The following is a 20,371-nucleotide window of genomic DNA, read 5'->3' as shown; positions in this document are numbered from 1 at the left end:
CACTCCTGCCCAGGCCCCCACAGGCACCCTTGACGCAAATGTAGAGCTGGCCACGCCCACCCAGTAGGCCATATCCACTCCATCCACGCCCACCCAGTAGGCTGCACTCACTCTGGCCACACACCCCCGCCCCCCCCGAGGGCAACCGCAATGCTGATGCGATCCTCAATGAAATTGAGTTTGACACCCCTGCCATAGAGTTTTTATTGCCCTGACATTAAAGCTACAAATATTTTTCTCCAATCATATTCTATATAGTATGGTATTAATTCCTGAATGAATGATATAGCTTTATGACCCATCCTTTTGTGGGTGCAGGGTGGGAGCTGTTTTCTGATGGGTTTCTTGACTTGGGAATGTTCCATCTAAAGATAATCTAATATTTTTAATGCTAAATTACAGCAATGCATTTGTCCTGACATTTCAAACATTGTTTCTGTAATTCTTAATAATTTAAATTTTGTTGAGTTTAATATTGTTATTCAAAGTTTGACATGCTCTATTGTACTTATTGATACCTTGGTAATCAGGATGAAAGCAATTTAGATATTTTTGAAATTAATTGGTAATACCTAATAACTGTATTTTCCAAAACCAGATTTGTAAATAGATATTTATTTAGTCATTAAGAAAACTAAATCTTGTGCCCAATAAAGACAAAGAACTTGCACATTATACAGTAAAGCTGTAATATAGTTTGCTTAGTTTTGACTTGTTTTATAAACTTAGCCACTGCAGTTTATGGTTTATTGTGATATATGAACTCTAAATTTAATTAAAATGAATTTGTCATGTGTTAATTCAGACCCTATAAAGTAGTAATCTGCTTTTTTCTCACTATGACTTTTCTTTATAATAACTGAAAAACAAGATTCTTTTTGTATTTCATTTTTAGGGAAGGGAGATTTTCAGTATGAAATTAGATTTTAGTAATGAATATAAAAAGGAAAGATTTTAAATCTGATTCAAGTAGTTTGCCTTTTTCAAGATACAGTCATCATGGAATTGATCTTTATTAATGACAGAAATTAAACTGACAGCTCACAGAAATATATTGTCACTATAATCTGCTATAGGATTTTTTCATTGAAATGTAAATTTCATTGCATATAAATTTATCACCAAAATCAACATCCACCTCCTTTATGTGCCCTTCAGTGATTAATACATTGTTAAATGATTGTTACATTTAACCTACAGCATTCTAAATACAATCCACAAAGACAAGACAAAAGGTATACTTACACTTTCCTGTTGTGAAAGTTTATTTAAACAACAATAATAGTGGTAACAATAACATTATTTGCCAGTTGTATAATCTAGGAGTCTTCAGCAATCAAAAGCACAGTGTAGGCTTCATGTCAAAAAGATTTTTACAACACATTATTTGCACCCATGCTGCCACTATAGATTTTAATTACTTATGGCCATTCATTCAGCAACCATGTGGAATTATTATGGTGTTGGGGGTTAACAACTGAACACAAAATTGTGCTGCTGTAGTAACCTTGCACTCACGTGAACAAAATTTGAGTACTTAGCAATCTGCCTGCCCTTACAACTGACCATAGGGATCCTGCAGCTGTCCCCATCCATCTATCTCCCCCCTCCCCCTTCTGTCCACTGGACCTCTTGGCCTATCTCCCCATTCTATCTTAGTAAAAGATAAGAGGCATGATGTTGAGGGGTGAGGACCAACTGTGTGGGAAGGAGAGCACAGGGTGCCTCAGGATGGAGGGTTGCCCTGGGCAAGCCATTTTAAGAACTACAACTTATTACCATAATTCTGGGCTCAAGTGTAGTTGTTTATTGAAGAGTACCTATGGCTAATCTTTGTTAAGCAGCTTTTATAGTTTCCATTATTTCTTCTGAATTATGAAGGACCTGGCACATGGGCTACAAGATCTGGGTAGCACAACTCCAGTGGCTCAGGTGATGTAGCTGCAAAAAGGTACAGAATTTTTTTCTTTTTTTGTGGTTATCCAATTATTTGCAGCCTAGCTAAGGCAGACCTACTCTAGGGTATATGACTTGATTTTGGACAAGATTTTGAAGAATTCATAAGCTTGTACAAAATGTATATATTAATTCTCTGACAAAAAGTCCAGGTCAAGTGAGTAGTAGTGTGGAAATAAGGACACTCTCTAAGCAGAAGCATAGTGAATAGATAACAGATAAACAAAATGCTTGGTACGAATAACAAGATTTTTAGCTTGTCTTTTGGGGAGTGTAAGTTATGTCTGAAAGAAGACTGGGCAGCACAGTGCTTTCCTTTTTTCAGTTTCAAGTTTTTTATTAATTTTACAATATTACATTTACATATTTGAAAAGTAGCATGGCAGCTGAGCACAGTAATTCTGTTACATTTGAATATCATCAGTACAAATCTCAAATTATTACAACAAACTAATTCCCTCTTTCCCCCATAACTACTGTCATGTTCAAACCAATACAGTTCTTATTCTATTAATCAAACAAAAATACCTTTCTAATATTCATCAATAATCTTCAGTCTATACATATCTTAATTAATTTGACATTCCACCTTTTAGATAATAACCTAGTAAGTTTTTCTTAACTTTAATTTGCCATTGATATTTAAGTTTAATGTTTAATCTTTATCATTTCCAGGTTTTAAATGATCCCAATTTCTAAGTCTCTTATCTCACATTTGGAGCTAATAAATTTTTTTTCTTCTTTTCACTTCCTTCCTTTCTTACTTTCCAGAAAGAGAAAAAAAAATTAAAAATAAACCACCAACATGTATACCAAAAACCCATATACAAATTTAATTATTAGTACTTATACTTTTAAGTTTTACTTAACCTTTATCTCAACTCATAACAATATCTTAAATTCAAATCTTAATTATTTGTAGACATTCAAATTACATTTAATATTTAATTTTTCCAAATTTTTAATTAAACACAATTCCTTTATCAAAATTGCTCATACATTCTAATATTTAAAATACACACCTTATATATCAATTCTACCATCTATCTTACCCATCTAATGACAATATAAAATTCTTATTTCAATATATTTCTAGATTTTATATGACCAAAATTTTCTTTATCTCAAATCATTACAATGTCTTGTGTTCAGAATACATATTCTATCTAGATATATTCTATTTTAGATCTCATATATAGATCAAAACCCCAATCTTTTTCAATCTTATTCTAGCTTTTTTCCTCTGCCAGGTTATTTTTCGTATTTTTGCCTTGAAATCATCAAAAAAATCTCCTTGTATTGTTGTGGCTATTGTTTGATGTTCATAAGAACGTCCAGTTGATGTTTTCTTAAGAGGACTAGTTGATTTAGCCGGTAGTCTCTTTATTTTTCCAGTTCGATGCAGTTGTCCCGAAGTATTTATTTTCTCTTTCATCTGTTTTTCTTGTTTATCTTCAAATTCCTTCTGGTTTATAAGAAATGCCCTTTCCTTGTTCTCTATTATCAATTTCTTTTTTGTGTTTTCTATTGTCTGTATTTGTTGAATATCTAAGTCTTCTGTCATAACATTTGGTTGTTTCACTTTCTCTATAGAATTCTGTATAGATAATTCTTTGATTGAAGTCATAGTTTGAGTTTGTATATCCAGAGCTTGCATACGTAGAGTTTGGATCATCACTTTTAACATACAAAGAATTTGTTCCAGCACAGTGCTTTCCTTATCCACAGCCTTGAGGAACAGTTAGTATGATATGGGAAATGGCTTCGCAGGCCATGAAATGTTAAATAGAGCAAGATGCCCAGGAGTTCGGAGGGGGACAATGTATGTATCCAGTAACTGCTCATCCAGTATCCAATTTTAATGCAAAAGACATTAAAAAAACCTTTCATTATAATGTATTTTTTAATCCCACACCCATTCTTCGTTTTCACCATTTGGCTGTTCGTATGGTCACTGTTATATACATATGAATCTAAAAGAACAAGGGATTTTGACCAAACTCTTGATTCTCTATTGTGGAAGAGGTTGGTTTTTGTTTTTTGTTTTGCTTTACCCTCCTACACCTTTTATTTTTGATGCACGGGTGCAGCAAAAACTATTATGAATTATTTCTTTATTCCAGTTTAGTATGACAACACATGCTACATCGCTTTAAAATTTCCCGTATCTAACAACTCACTGACATCCCCAATTTCATTTGCTAGTTTTGAATTTCTCTTTTAGAAATTTATGCAATCCTGTATGTCTTAGGGAGAGGCCCATTGCACTGGATTGCAACTTGCAGTGTTAACTAGAATAACAACACTGAAAAAGTATCAAAATCCAAGGATTCTATCTTTCTATTTGTTGTACTCCTTTAGGAAATTATTTTTAGACAGGATTTCACCTTCTGAAGAATTCTAAAAACATTTGATGATAACTTGAAAAAAAATGATGGTTAAAAGTGATAGAAAGGAAACGTTCAATGAAGCATGTATAGATAATCCTCAATTTATGACCACAATTAGAACTAGAAATCTGGTTATAAGTCACTGCAGTTGTAAATGTTCCACGTGGACATTTTTTGCTGCAAACCAGCAAAAAAGTTGCAAATCACCTTTATGGAGCTGCAGGATGCTGCAAAGGGTTGTAAAGGCAAACTGAGTGCCAACCACCAGAAATGTAGTTATATGACTGGGGAAGTGGAGAAGACATTCAGTAAGAGCCTGAACTGCTTTGTCATAAAGCACTTGTGAGGCCATCAAAACTCTGAATGGTCATAAAACAACTGGTAAATGTCTGTCTGTTGATCCATCCATCCACCCACCCACTAATCCATCCAGATTACATACTTAATTCTGGAATTTCTATTCTTGGGTAGGGTCCGGATAATTACTCCAATAAGATGTTAACAATAATTCCCTCCCCTTTTATAAGTTATGTACACAAATGGATCTCTATGTTATGCAGAGGCAGCAAGATTTGTACTGTTTAACATTTTCCAGTAATATGAGTAATCTTCATATATTGGATTTATGCATCTGTATAAATGAAGCTACATTTTATGATATGCTAATATTGAATATTATAATCACGATCATATTTGCTTGCTAACCAAACAAATGGGTTTACTGAACTGAATTAACTGCCTAGATTTGACAAACACATTTTGCATAAACTAGCTAACTATTGCTTAAACAGAGCCTATTTAGTTAGATCTCTACATACAGGTTTCTGTGCTCCACTGTAATTGTCTAGACAGATAACTAAACTTAGATATTGGCGAGTGATAACACCTGTGATAACCACAGGGGTATCAAACTCAATTTCATTGAGGGCCGCATCAGCATTGCGGTTGCCCTCAGGGGGGCGGGTGGGTGTGGCCAGGGTGGGTGCAGCCAGGATGGGTGCAGCCTACTGGGTGGGCGTGGATGGAATGGATGTGGTCTACTGGGTGGGTGTGGCCAGCTTTATATCGTTCACATCAAGGGTGCCTGTGGGAGCCTAGGCAGGAGTGGGACAGATCTGAGGGTCTCTGGCAGAAGGGGATGGGACCACGGCAAATGCCAAGGCATGGTCCACTGGAGAAGCCTCAGTGTTCCTCTCAGATCATGCGGAGGGGGGGGGCTTATGGAGCTAAGACTGAATGCGTTTCAGCATAAATGGCCACCACAAAATTGTACATTGGCTCCCGGCTGGCCTGGGTCAGGGCCAAGGCAGAGGGGGCCGTTCCCTCACTGTTTCCAGGATGGCTTTGTGGGCCACATGAAACCACTTTGCAGGCCGCATCCGTCCCCCAGGCCTTGGGTTTGACATGTCTGATCTATATTCATCTTCAATAAGCGATTTTATATATTTTAGCAATGTACCATTGTTCAATGTTGGTACATAGATCAATCTCAAAATCAGTTCTTTCATGTGTAAAAGAACTGTCTTTCAAACAGTTAGCATAAGTGAACCATTGATTCATAAAATCTTCCTGCTTCAGATTTTCTCGTTTTTAAGGCAGATTCTCGTTCAACAAATGTTAGTAGCTTGATATAAGTCAAGCAAGTGATTTAACTATCATTTCTCTTTTAAAGAAAACCTCCCCTGGTGAGAACCACAGAAGAGCTTTTGGATTTTTAATTACATTTATCCCAAACTCACAATATGGTGTGTCTAAAAAACTAATTATTAAAATCTATATTAAACTAAACTTTATCATATCATAAATAGCTGTGTCATCCAAAATTCAGGCGATGACTTCTAGTTCCAATAAATTCTATTTTGAGGGGTCTTGTTACTCTCTGAGCTTGGTTATTTTTTTACAGACATTTCATTACCTAAATTAGGTGACATCATCAGTGCTATTGATAGCACCACTAGCACTGATGAGGTTACCTAATTTGGGTAATGAAAATCTGCAAGAAAACAACCAAGCTCACAGAGCATCAATGACCCCTCATTTCAACTCTGAGCTACAATTATTCTGTTATTGGTAATCTCTTTTTTATCAAGTTATCTTTTACTGCATCCATACCAAGCAACTTACCACGGAACATAATTTTAAATTAGATTTATTTAACATATGGCATATCATACATGGACTAGCAATATAAACATTTCACCTAGATTAGTAAAATAAATGAAATATAAATGTTAAAAAGATCCATGTTCAAATACCAATGCTTAGGCTATCTAATCATTAAAGCGTGCCATCATTTATATTTTTTAAAAAAATCAGATTCTGGACCAATGTATGCCCTCAGCTTATAGCTGGTCACAATGTGATCTACAGTTTGACATGGGACTCCACAGTCACACTGAGGGGAAGATACTATGCCCCATTTATACAGCGATGTAAATTTTATTCATTATTTTCCATTGCTGAGGTGGGGTCATTTATATCTTTCTATATCTGGGCATTCAGCAACTCATTTGGCTTTCCATTGTGAATTGATGTTAAAGTTGTAGGGAAGATATTACACAGGTGCCTGTGGCGGTTTCCTGAATTTGAGTCTTCAACCTGATAAATGAGAAAAATCGGCATGTACCAGTAGGAGTGAGTTGTTCATAATTTTCTGTTCTCTCACTAGTGCAGCTTGCCTTCATAAATCTGGTGGTGCTACCGTGTTTCCCTGAAAGTAAACCCTACTCAAAAAGTAAACCCCAGCTGATTTTGGGGGGGTGGGCCTCCCCTGAAAGTAAGCCCTAGTGCAGGGCAGGGTAAGTCGGCCCAGATCTTCCATGCAGCCACTGGAGCACCCCTCCCACCGGCCTGCCAGGGCCTTTCGCCAGCGGCCACTGGTGGAACCGACTACTGCCAGCCTGCCCTCTCCGTCCCACCACTTACTTGCTTGCAGCCACAATAAACCAAACCTTCGGTGAGCCCTGGCCTCTGCCTGCTGGCCCTACTGCTGCTGGGATATTTCTCGGCCGCGACGGGTGCCATGTAGTGCCAAGTAGCTGCCCATGCTGCTGGCCTCACCTTTGCCCTCCTGGCTGTGTTGCTCTGGACTGCCCTGCTGGGCTGCTCCTGCCTGGCATAGGGCGAGTCGGCCCAGATCTTTCATGTGACTGCCAGAGCAAAAAAAAAAAAAAAGTTCAATCAGACTTTCTAACTTCTTGAGATCTTGCGAACAGTTAGAAAGTCTGATTGAACTTTTTTTTTTGTCCCACAAACATGCGTCAAAAGCTGAGAAGTGAATGGAGAAATGCAATGCAGCTGAAAGGCAAGTTAGTAAAATAACGCTTGGGGAGGCGAGGGCATCTGAGTGAGGGGGCGTGGCAACCTTACCCTGCGTGGCTTTGGCAGGTGTCCAGCAGGCGGAGGAAAGCAACTCCAACCCCTACCACCTACTTCGCCTCTTTATTTCATGTTGGCGGCGGTGGTAGCCGTTGGCCAGGTGGAAGGTGATCTGGTGGGAGCAGCCAGTAGAGGCCAAAAGCGCCCAGCTGGTATGAGAGGTACAGCGCCCGCCTGGGCCCAAAGAGTGCCAGGTTTGGTAACTTACTGGTATGGCAGCTGTTTAAGTCATACAGGGCAGCAGACTAACCTTAGTGCTGATGAACTGAGGGTGGGAGCTGTAACTTCCCATTTAATTCCACAAAGTTTCTGGAGTAGTTGTTCCTAGTACTGATTTTTGATGCCATGTTCTCTAGGTGTATCTTACCAGAGAGAGTCCTGTCCAATGTTACTCCATGGTACTTTGGATGAGGATTATAGGGGAATAAATTGTTGTTTAAGCAGATCTTTGGGGCTTTATATGCTAGTTTGTTGTTAAGGTGGAGGCATATAGTTACTGTTTGCTGGTGCTAGAAGTCAGCCTCCAGTCAGTGAAGAATTTAAATTAGATTAATTAAATTAATTTAAATTAGATAAACATTTGTATTTAACATTTCAAAATACAGCAACATTTAATCCTTATAGGTAATCCCCAAAAAGTTTAATTCCAATAGTTTAGCCCTACAGAGAAATTATTAAGTCTGTCACTTGTACTTCTGTAAGTGGTTTGATATAGCAACCAAACAGGACAGGTACAGACTTCAACTTATAATTAAACTGCAGAAAAAAACAATTGCAACCAGTCTGCTTTTCATTGATGACATACCGGGTCAGGGCTGAGAAAATATCTGTTGATCCCGCACATCCTGGACATATAAACTGTTTCAACTCCTTACCTCAGGACACTGCTGCAGAGCATTGCATACCAAAAGAACTAGACACAGACAGTTCTTTCCCTCGTGCCATCACTCTGCTGAACATCTAAGTCCTTGGTCTTATGTCTAAGTATGTAGTATGCATAGCTCTCTATTAACAATGAATATTTTTAACTCTGCCATTTTCCATTTGGGTTGGAGAGAGGCTGATTTAAAGCAAATTAAAAATCTCCGCCGCTGTCTCCCAATTACACTTTCCCCCTTCCCTACCGTTTTTTTTTGCAGAAACAGGCTTCGCTCCCCCCCCATCAACCGAATGTTGAACCCTTGGTTGCGGTAGGAATTAACCGACTTGCTTGTCCCCGAGTCTGACGTCCTAGACTGAGAACGAGCATTTTTATGCCTAAACCAGGACTACCGCTCAGTTTCCTGGAGCTCACAATCAACTGGTTTATAGTCTGAAGTCTTAAACAAACTGGCTCTCCCTCCCAAATTCTACTGATCCGTACGCCAAATTTTACTGTTCCAATTAAAGTAGAAGCTTTCTCGAGGACAAGGTCGTCTAAGCTGCTACTTAATACAGCAAAGAAATAATAAAATAAGAATGGCATTAACATTCATTCCCATTCAGTTTCCTTTAACTATCAAACTTTACAACAAGAAATGTCTTCATTTGATATGAATGGCTCAATCCATATAATACCGCCTCTCTTCTCCGCACATGAAATATTGAATTGCTATCAATGCAAAACCGGAAGACTCGCGAGATTACCACCTAGGATTGTTGTACCTCTGATCTAGAGAAACAAGGACACGTTCGGGAAGTTGCCTGTCGAATGTTCCGGTATAGAGGGACGTGAGAAAGACAGTCTCGCGAGTTCTTGTTGATTACGTTTGGAAAAGGAACAAACCGAACTCTCCAGCTTAGAGATAGGTTCATTGCTTCTTACTTCAGCGCAGTGGCGCACGCGCAGTTGTACTGGCTGCGCCGGCCGTCTCCCTTCTGTCTCTTTCTGTGTGTGCGCGAGTGAGAGAGAAGCGAACGCAGAGGACGACGGAGACTATTTGGCAATTGCTCTTTCTCATCCCTTATTCGTTCTCCCGGATACGGAGCGAACCAACGAACCGGAGGCAGCAGAAGGAGCGGTGGGACACGAAGCGTTCGGGCACGGCCTCGAGGGACCGTTTGGGCATAAGCACCGAGAGGGAGGCGCGCAGGCCTAACTCAGGGCCCAGCCGGGAACATGGGACCGGTTTGTGTCAGGCGAAGAGGCAGCCACCATCCCTGGTTTTAGGAGCTCGTGGAAGCTACAGCTGACGGTTCCAGCCTAAGGAACTGTCTGTCCTTCTATGTGAGGAGACAGAGGACGGCAGGAGAGACTCGTCCTACGGAGCCGAACCTGGCAAAGGGCCCCAATGGCGATTGCTTCTTTCTCCTCCACCTCTTGGGCGCCTTGACGGATTCTTGTTTGCCGGAGAGAGATCCCGATGCCGAGTACCTCAGAGGCGGCGACGTCCGGAGGCGGGAGCGGTATTCGGGCCTGGGCCGGCGGTTCCGAATCGCCAGCGGCAGAAAAAAAGCGTTTGCATCACCGGAGGCGGAAGCGCTACGCTTCGGCGCAGCAGCCTCCCCCGTTGCCTCCGTCACCTGTGGCGGGCCCGCCGGCACCTTCGCTGCTGTTCCCGCTGCTGCAGCCCTCGCTCCTGCAGCCGCCGCTGCCGCCGCAGTCTCTGCTGTTCCTGGCGGCCACTGGCGGCGCCGCCTCCTCCTGCTGTGGGGAAGGGGGGGAGCGGAAGCGACCGCGAGGCAAGCGGCGATCGGGGACTCGGTCCAAACGGCGGCGCGGCAGATCAGGGGGTGCAGGTGGAGGTAACTCAGGGGCGGCCCTCGCAGCCTCGGAGCGGCGCGGGATTGGGGCGGGATTGGGGCCACTAGTGGAGGGGACGGCCGAAGAATACGACGACGTAAGCTCCCAGTCGGAGGGACCAGTGGGAGGCGGGACGGCTGGGGTAGGGAGCGGCGGCGGGAGTCCGGCGTCCTCCGGTGGCGGTGGGGGCAACCAACCACGCTCAAGCCGCGGTGAGGCGGATCGGAGCATCCGGCGGCCGCGCAGGGAACACCGCAGCAACAGTGGGCGTCGCTCTCGGGAGCGGCACCGGGAACACCACAGGCGGGGGGTGGACAAGGACAAGGCGCCGTTACAGCAGGAGGGGGTGGCCGCGGCTGCGGCTGCCAGGGGGGGAGGTGAGGCCTCCTCTTCTTCATCCAAGTCTCGCAGCCGCCACAATCACAGCGGTGGCCAGGACCGGGATGGCTCCCGGGGCGGCGGCGGCGGCGGCAGCGACGGCCGCAGGAAGGGCTCAGCTGCGTCGCCTAGTAGCAGTCGGAAAGACCGGGAAACTAAAAGCCACCGGAACCGGACGAAAGCAGGCAAAGAGCCTCCCTCCGCTTACAAGGAACCGCCTAAAGCCTACCGGGAGGATAAGACAGAACCCAGGGCCTACAGGCGGCAACGATCGTCCCCTAGTCCTTATCGAGATGGCAGCCCAACTAGCCACAGAGCTTCACAAAGCCAACGGAACCGCAAGTCCCCCAGTCCCCGGTCTTCTCTTAGTCCTTATTGGCGTCGGTCGCCCAGCTACAGCCGGCACAGTTCTTTCGAGTGTGGTGGGGATGTATCACCGAGTCTTTACAGACGTCGCTCGCGCAGCCCTTATAGTCCAGCCATCAGGTAATGTAAGGTTGAAGTTTCTTTAAAAACGCATTATTTCAGGCTATACTCTCAAAATAGAATAATCCGATAATGTGTGTCTTCCAGCTGGTTAATCAAATATAAGAGAGTGAAATGGGGTGAGATGGACGAACATAAAATAATGTATTTTTGAAAATTGGGCAACTTCTGAAACAGAAAAATTCTGAGTTATTTAGCATCAATCAATCTATTTTACCATTGATTACAATGATATTAGAAATGGGCATTTTTAAAATATGTGATTCTTGCATTAGCTATTGCAGCTAGAAATGGATAGTCTATCTTGGAATTAGGCAGTGTTTGAGGAAATACAGCCTTTACAGTGATATTCTGGTATAAAAAAATTGCAATTAAATCTCTTCCCACTTACTGGCTAATACTATAAACTTGCATATTGGGGTATAATTTTCAAGTGAAATTGTGAGTTCTAAATAATCAAGCTCTAGAGCAAAATCAATATTTGAAGAGTATTTACACTTAATCAATTGATTTTACTTAAAAATACAGATTTGAGAATTGTTTCCTAACTACATTTGAGTTTGTATATGTATGTGGAAAAATACTCAAAAGTAAATGTTGTTGTGTTTAGTGGGATTGCTAGGAAAAAGTATGTATTTCCTAACTGTATGCAACTCTGCACATTAGCTTTCAACAAATAAACAAATGATGCAACACTCTGTCACTAGATAAACAGAATTATTGAAAATAAGTAAGCTGATACCCAGCAGAACTACAAAATAAAATAAAAAATAATTGATTACAAGGAGAATTAGATCTCTATTTCTCAACAATAATATAGGTTTCTCCATAAATAGCTTACAAAATTGTAAGGGCTATAATATAAATAATATAAAATTAAATAAATTATTATAAAATAATATAAAATTAAATAGTAATTAAAATATAATGAACAAAAAACCCACAAAAGCTTTGTAAATCATGATCAATTAATCAATAACTAGGAAAATAAAAAAGGAAGTGGCTTATTTAAATAAAATAAAAAGTAGCAGTTAAATATTTTAAATGCACTTTTTAGTTGAAAAGTGATTTTCATTTGTTGATAATTTATCTTGTTGAGATCCAGGTGCACAGACACAGGCCTTATAAAATGAGGTTAGTATATATAATTTTCATTTGGAGGAGTTGTTTCTTCATGTGGTTTTGCTTTATGCTGTAAGTAGTTTTACTTCAAATGTTAGCAGCACTTTGAATTATGTTTGGATAAACTAGGAGCCAGGGAAACTTTTAGATGACCAGAGTACTAAAATTTTGGTTTTTAAGGGTCATATTGGGGTTATTGAACCTTAATTTTATTACAGGATATGAGTTTTTTTCTTCTATTCAATTGTATTTGATTCTTAGAGACTATGTGGACCAATCCTTGCTGTTTTCTTGGCAAGGATTTTCAGTAGTGATTTGCTTTCATCCTAGGACTGAGAGAAATTGACTAGTTTAAAGTCATTGGTTTTGTGCCTAAGGTGGGATATAAAGGTGTCTTTTTTAGAAACCTTAATCGCTATTCCAAGCTGACTTGACAGAATAGATAGTTATGACTAAAATTTCCCTGTTCAAAAGCGTCTCAGTTTCTGAATTTGATGAAGGGTATTCTGCAGATATTCTTGAGTGTCCAATGAGAAATCTGAATACGAAGTACTTGTTTTGATGAAGTATTATGATAGTCTCTAATTCACTTGAATCTGTTAATGATTCTGAAAATAATTCAAATAGGATCATTTTTGTTAACAAAAAAGCATTTCTTAAATAAAGTGGATTTGATTTAAATTGCTAATCAGAAAAATTTTAGAATTTTTCCTTTTGACATATAACACTTTTGGTATTTAAAATCTGAACTGATATTTTTCAGCACTTTCATATAGTTATTTTGTGAGAGTACAGAAAGTTGAGGTAGTTCTCAATTTATGACCATAGTTGATCCCAAAATTTTTGTTGCTACCAAGACAAGTGAGTTTTGCCCAATTTACCACCTTTCTTGCACAGTTAAGTGAATCACTGTAATTGTTAGTAATGTGGTTATTAAGTGAATGTGTTCTTCCCCATTGAAGACAACCTTGTCAAGAAGATTGCAAAAGTTGATTACATTACCCTAATACAGTGCAACCATCATAAATACATGCCAGCTGCCAAGCATCCACATTTTGATCACGCAACCATATATATGCTGCAACAGTATGAAAACGATCATAAATAACTTTTTTCGGTACCTTTGTAACTTCAAACTAGATGAATGTTTGTAAGTTGAGGCATACATGGTCTCTTTTGTTCCAGATTAATGTTACAATTATATAAATATTAATAACCATCAACAGTTCAATTAACTGAGTGAACATTTGGAAACATTTTTCTATGTCCATCACCAGCTTTTAGATGGAACTGATAATTATTTAGAGTAATTATCCCAAACAATTAGTAAAATAGTTCATTAATAGAAAATATGCATTTGATTTTTGTTTCTTAAAAATAAGCAATTTCAGCCAGGTTAGCACTAGTAAGGTATATATTGTTAATAGTTAATGAATACTTTGTATCTTTTTTCAGTATCCTATGGGAAGGGCAACTTTTCTGCTTTTTTACTTCTTAAATTGCTTTTCAGTTTTGAATCAGTTATTCCAAAGAAAGAAAAAATCCTCCTCAATCAATAGAAGAAACAATTGTGGTTAATAGTTGAATTAGTTAGTACTCAAAAGATGTCTTCTACCAATATGATACAGTTGATATATCATTAGCAAATATATTTTAATAGTCTCACTCTTTGTGCTGCAGTTAATCATAATTGGTATTATAGAACAATGTAGATGCCCATTTATTGTAAAGCCCTCTTTAACAATCCAGCGATAATCTTGATGCTGAATGTTGACAAGGAGATAAGCTGGTTCAGGTTCCTATGCATTTTTATAGTTGAATTGTCATTGTTTATATCTCTTCAATTTTAAATTCAGCTTCTCCCAAACCTCAATAGAACCAGAAAGAAAATGATTGCTTCTTTGAACTTTGGATGTTGGAATAATTATCAAATATCCATAATTTATTTTTTTGGACCAGTATTCAGAATCTTATCATTCTGACATTTTCTATGATCATCCATTTTTCTTTTTAAAAGTGATTTGAAAAGATATTTGATAATGTTTACATTTATAAACATTATTACCCAAATCATAGAAATCCAAATCATATATATTCTTGAAAAGTCTTTCATAAAAATAAATATATTCTTTTCAACTGTTTTATATCTCTGGCAATCAAAATGCTCCAAATTATCCATTACATTAAAAAAGAGTTAATTTACCCTCTGTATTTTTAATATTTTTTAAAGGTTCTTTTTGTGGAAAAACTACTCGATTTCGATCCCCCAATTTTCATATGTAAAATCCAATAATTTAGCCATGACCTTTATAAAATGCTGTTTTATCGTCATTTGGGACATAAGTTTCCAATATCAAAAATTTAATCTATTTGTTTACCATGACATATGTGCCATAATCAACAGTCAGTATAAGTTTTGGATATAGCTGCAGATTTATATACAAAACATTTTTTTCAATTCTGCTAAAATTCCAGATTTTTTTTACTTAAATATTTTACATTTTTCCCCAAATAAGTACTTCTTGTTAAACAAATTACATCTTGTTTTAAATTTTTAATGATTATTTTTTTTTCAGTTTTGAGGAGATTTTGCCATTTATATTCTACATTGAACATTTATAATTCATCCCAAGATTTTAGAAAAGTAAATGCCTATCGATCTAACTTGAAATCCTCTTTATGTCTTGTATCTACTATCACATTTGCCTGGTCATTTTTGCAGTTGTCACTCTCATTTGTATTTCCTCCAATTCTATTTTAAACTTTTTCAAAAGATCTCTTGCTTTCTCCACAGAGATCAAACTTAATATCTGTTGTTTAAAAGTAAAAATCACCCTTTCTAACTTATCTAAATCAAACTTTCTTCTATTTAACTTTGTCTATTCCCCCCCCCCATTCTTCTGCTTAGTTGTTCTAATTGGATATCAAAATGAAGATTTAATTTTAAATCTTAAATCTTTCAATAACAAATCATTTCAAAGCTTAGTTTTTTTGGGGGGATGAAATCTTAGCTTTGGGTGATATTCTGAATCAGTAAGTATTCAAATTTATACAGTTAAAATTTGCTTGAAATATTCTGAAATATAAACACACATTTTAAATTTGTTAGGTAACATAGTGACTTCTTGCTGTTATTAAAGTTTTTTGATTTAAAAAAGCCAGTTAACCAGTAAAAATATTAATGGAATGGCTGTAAAAGCTGTTCATTGTAATTTAGCATTATAACAATATTTACTCACTAAAACTTTATTTTTATAAGCAGAAAACCAGCAAAATCCAGAAGCAGAAGTCCTTATTCATCAAGACATTCACGATCTCGTAGTAGACACAGATTGTCAAGATCCAGAAGTCGGCAGTCCAGTATTTCTCCAAGTACTCTGACTCTAAAAAGCAGCCTGGGGGCTGAGCTGAACAAAAACAAAAAAGCCAGGGCAGCAGAGGCAGCTAAAGCCAATGCAAAAGTTTCAAACACCTCTACACCTACTAAGGGAATTGACATAGGAATTGCTGTACAACAAGTGAACAATGTAAAGGAAGTAAAAAAGATAAAAATAGAAAATATATCTTCTCCTTTAAATAGTTCAACCTTGAAAAATGATAAGACAAAAACAAAAGTTCCTATTCAGGAAACTAAAGTGAAAAACAATGTGACTGTAGAGAAAGTGGCTAAACCGAAAGTTTTAGCAGCAAAAGAAAATAAAACAACCCTTGTGAAATCAACAACACAACCTGTTGCAGTAAAAGAGAAGAATAAACCTAATATCCTAACTGCAGCATCTAAAGAGAAAGACTGTAGTGTTGCGCCAATCACTTCCACTCTGCCACCCTTGCCTCTTCCTCCCATGCTGCCTGAAGATAAAGATACAGATTGGTGAGTTATGAAATATAATTTTTAAAGATGCAATGTCAACCTGCAAATGCCAGATGGGTTTAATGAAATTAAATACTTTTTGTTATACTAACATTAACTTCTAATCTTATGTATGCTTAAAAAAGCATTTGCAGCCAAACCCTCCACCAATCCATTTTGATGGCTATTTAGAAATGTATACAAAGTACATGGATTAGTACTGATGTTCACTGTCTCTTGTATTTTACCAAAAGTCTAGGTCTTTTGTATTTTAAAGTCTAGCACTTACGTCTACATAAGTATGATTTTGGAAAAATGTATTAGAACCTGATACTTTGTTTTAGTTAGAAATTTATCATTTATGCTGACAAAAAACATATTTATTTTGCTAGTTTGCAAGGTAACATTTCAGTAAAAGCAGTGAAAAAAGAAGTGGAGAAGAAATTACGCCATTTGCTTGCAGACTTGCCATTGCCACCTGAGTTACCTGGAGGAGATGATATATCCCAAAGCCCAGAAGAGAAAAGAATACTAGTGCAATCACATCATAAAAAGAGACCGAAGTATGTGTATTTATTTTTTAATATATAGATCATAATAAATATAAAATACAAAAATCATTTTAAAATTCTTGTTTCAAGGGAATTGATAACTGATTCACTATAGAATTCTGTTAAGATTGTATTGCTTTTTGTATTTTGTGCATGAACAAGTAGAAAAATTAGATTTTAAATTATCAATGGACTTTTATGTTCTTTAATAGATACATTCTCTGTACTCTCATTTTTGTTTTGCATCCAGAATTATAGTATTTGGGCAGAAATATACCAATCCATAGATACATCATTATATAGTGTTTTAAATGCTAAAATAAGATTATGTCTTTGTTGTTCTCTGATTTATATATTAATTTCAGGTTGTGAAATAGAGTAATTTAAGAATAGTATTTGAATTTTAAAAAAACTAGGTGTATTTAAATGTTTCTAGTTGGTATTTCAGATCATTTAATTTCCCTATTTTACCTGTAAAAAAAACTGCTTTATTTTATTTGAACTGTAGAAATAGGTAATCTTCACAGTATACTATAATCTGCTTTTGAAAAATACATCCATGGGGGGGGGGGATTTAAAGGAAACATGAAACCAAAGCAGCCAGATATGGTGGAAATTGTTGCATAAGATTTGTAGTATAGCACTGCAAGGAGGAGAATATAAAATGCTAATTCACTATATGAGTGACTGATATTTTAAAAAAATAATTTAATATGTAACGGAATATTTGCATAGACAAATGTACCGAGAAGTACTTTTGTAGACACAAATATAAACATATTCTTGTGGAACAAAATCTTATTAATTGTTTGGTTAGGATATGTGGACCACGTCATGGTGAAACAAAGCAGAAAGAAATTGACTGGGGGAAACGTTGTGTAGATAAGTTTGATATCATTGGCATTATTGGAGAAGGCACCTATGGGCAAGTTTACAAAGCCAGAGATAAAGATACAGGTAAGTTTTAAATTATGATTCACAATAAAAATGCTGATGTTATAAGTAATTGTTGCAGTTTCTACTAGTATATGGTCAGAATGCATACAAGTAGACCTTGACTTATGACCATAATTGGGCCCAAAATTTCAGTTGCTAAGCGAGACAGTTGTTAAGTGACTTTTACCTCATTTTATGACCTTTCTTGCCACAGTTGTTAAATGAATCATTGTAGTTAAATTAATAACATGGTTATGAATTGAATCTTAACACCCCATTGACTTTGCTTGTTAGAAGGCTGAAAAGCCATCATAAATATGAGTCAGTTTTCAAGCATCTGAATTTTGATCATGTGACTATGGGGATGCTGCAACACTTATAAATGTATAAAACAATCATAGGCCATTTTATTCAGTGCCATTGTCACTAAATGAATTGTTGTAAGTTGAGGACTTATTCTTTAACATAGGTGTTTGGAAAACTTGTATTGGTGATTTTATGGTTTCTTCATGTGTTCCATTTTCTGTTGGGAAGGGAAATTCATATATATATATATATATATATATATATATATATATATATATATATATATATATATATATATATATATATATATAGTAGGTATAAAGATGAGCATTTGTGTTATCAAAAAGTGAGACAATTGGTTTGGCAATGCATATACCTCATAAAAATGAATATATTCTGGAATTATGATTCAAGGCTGGAGACATAAAAGAAGACAAGAAAACTGATTTAAGATATATTAATTCCACTTAGTTAATTCCACTCAGTACTGATTCCTGGCATTTTTATGGACTACAGGTAGTGCTTAAAGTTGTTTAGTAACTGTTCAGAGTTACAACAGCACTGAAAAAAAGTGATTTTTCATACAATTTGGGTGCTTGGCAACTGGCATGTATTTATGACAGTTGCTCTGTCCTGGGGTCATGTGATCACCACTTTAAGCTTTTTTGGCTTCCAACAAGCAAAATCATTGGGGGAAGTCAGATTCCTTTAATGACTGCATCATTCACTAAATAACTGCAATAATTTGCTTAACAACTGTGGCAAAAAATGTACATAAGACATAACTCACTTAATTGCTTTCTTAGCAAAGGAAATTTGGAACTCAGTTGTGGTCATAAATTGAGGATTACCTGTAGTTTTGGCAGCTTACTTGGCAAAATTTTGGAAGGGGTTTTGCATTGTCTTTCCTCAGGCGGAGAAAAAAATGATTTGCCTCAGATCATCAGGTGTGTCATTAGGTTTAAGGTGAGACTATAACTCATAGCCTTCTGATTCCTAGCCATTTGACTTAATTATTATACCAAGCTGGCTGTCCAGACTTTTAAAGTTAAGTCAGTCTTGATTAATTGATAGAATACTTGATTTACTGAATCAAATTGAGCTTAATCGCCTGCATTTTCTGCATTGCATGAGAAAAGTACATCTTCCTTCTCCCGTCCTTACCACTTTTTACAGAGGGATGATCAAGAGTATTGTGTCATATTGCATTACTGCCTGGTTTGGAAGCATTACTGCTTCAGACAGGAAGACAGTGCAGAAAATGGTGAGGATGGCAGAAAAAATTATTGGCAGTTCACTCCCTTCTCTCCAGGACATACAGTGGGGCAAAAAAGTATTTAGTCAGCCACCAATTGTGCAAGTTCTCCCACTTAAAAAGATGAGAGAGGCCTGTAATTGTAATCATAGGTAGACCTATGAGACACAAAATGAGAAAACAAATTCAGACAATCACATTGTCTGATTTGGAAAGAATTTATTTGCAAATTATGGTGGAAAATAAGTATGTGGTCAATATCAAAAGTTCATCTCATATATATATATATATATATATATATATATATATATATATATATATATATATATATATCCTTTGTTGGCAATGACAGAGGTCAAACGTTTTCTGTAAGTCTTCACAAGGTTGGCACACACTGTTGCTGGTATGTTGGCCCATTCCTCCATGCAGATCTCCTCTAGAGCAGTGATGTTTTGGGGCTGTCGCTGGGCAACACGGACTTTCAACTCCCTCCAAAGGTTTTCTATGGGGTTGAGATCTGGAGACTGGCTAGGCCACTCCAGGACCTTGAAATGCTTCTTACGAAGCCACTCCTTTGTTGCCTGGGCGGTGTGTTTGGGATCATTGTCATGCTGAAAGACCCAGCCACGTTTCATCTTCAACGCCCTTGCTGATGGAAGGAGGTTTGCACTCAAAATCTCACAATACATGGCCCCATTCATTCTTTCCTGTACACGGATCAGTCGTCCTGGTCCCTTTGCAGAGAAACAGCCCCAAAACATGATGTTTCCACCCCCATGCTTCACAGTAGGTATGGTGTTCTTTGGATGCAACTCAGCATTGTCTCTCCTCCAAACATGACGAGTTGTGTTTCTACCAAACAGTTCTACTTTGGTTTCATCTGACCATATGACATTCTCCCAATCCTCTTCTGGATCATCCAAATGCTCTCTAGCAAACTTCAGACGGGCCTGGACATGTACTGGCTTAAGCAGGGGTTAGTGCTGGCACTGCAGGATCTGAGTCCCTCGCGGCGTAGTGTGTTACTGATGGTTGCCTTTG

The 20,371-nt window shown here is 37.7% G+C and overlaps 1 protein-coding gene across 3 annotated transcripts in view; it reads left to right on the top strand.

Annotated features, from left to right (window-relative positions):
- The first annotated feature begins 7,574 nt into the window (after window positions 1-7,574).
- The window catches only part of CDK13 (cyclin dependent kinase 13), a 70,845-nt gene continuing 58,048 nt past the window's right edge, over window positions 7,575-20,371 (top strand). For all 3 annotated transcript variants that reach the window (XM_039336729.1, XM_039336728.1, XM_039336727.1), the window contains exons 1-4: window positions 7,575-11,310; window positions 15,695-16,303; window positions 16,675-16,845; window positions 17,651-17,790. In XM_039336729.1, coding sequence (XP_039192663.1) covers window positions 10,067-11,310; window positions 15,695-16,303; window positions 16,675-16,845; window positions 17,651-17,790 — 2,164 coding nt within the window. In that variant the 5' untranslated portion in view covers window positions 7,575-10,066. The remainder of the gene's footprint in view (window positions 11,311-15,694; window positions 16,304-16,674; window positions 16,846-17,650; window positions 17,791-20,371) is intronic.

Source organism: Crotalus tigris, unplaced genomic scaffold (assembly GCF_016545835.1).
Source record: "Crotalus tigris isolate CLP2741 ecotype Arizona unplaced genomic scaffold, ASM1654583v1 scf7180000017666.379230911805:20528666, whole genome shotgun sequence".
In the NCBI taxonomy this organism is placed as follows: domain Eukaryota; kingdom Metazoa; phylum Chordata; class Lepidosauria; order Squamata; family Viperidae; genus Crotalus; species Crotalus tigris.
This window is presented reverse-complemented; position numbering and strand designations above follow the sequence as displayed.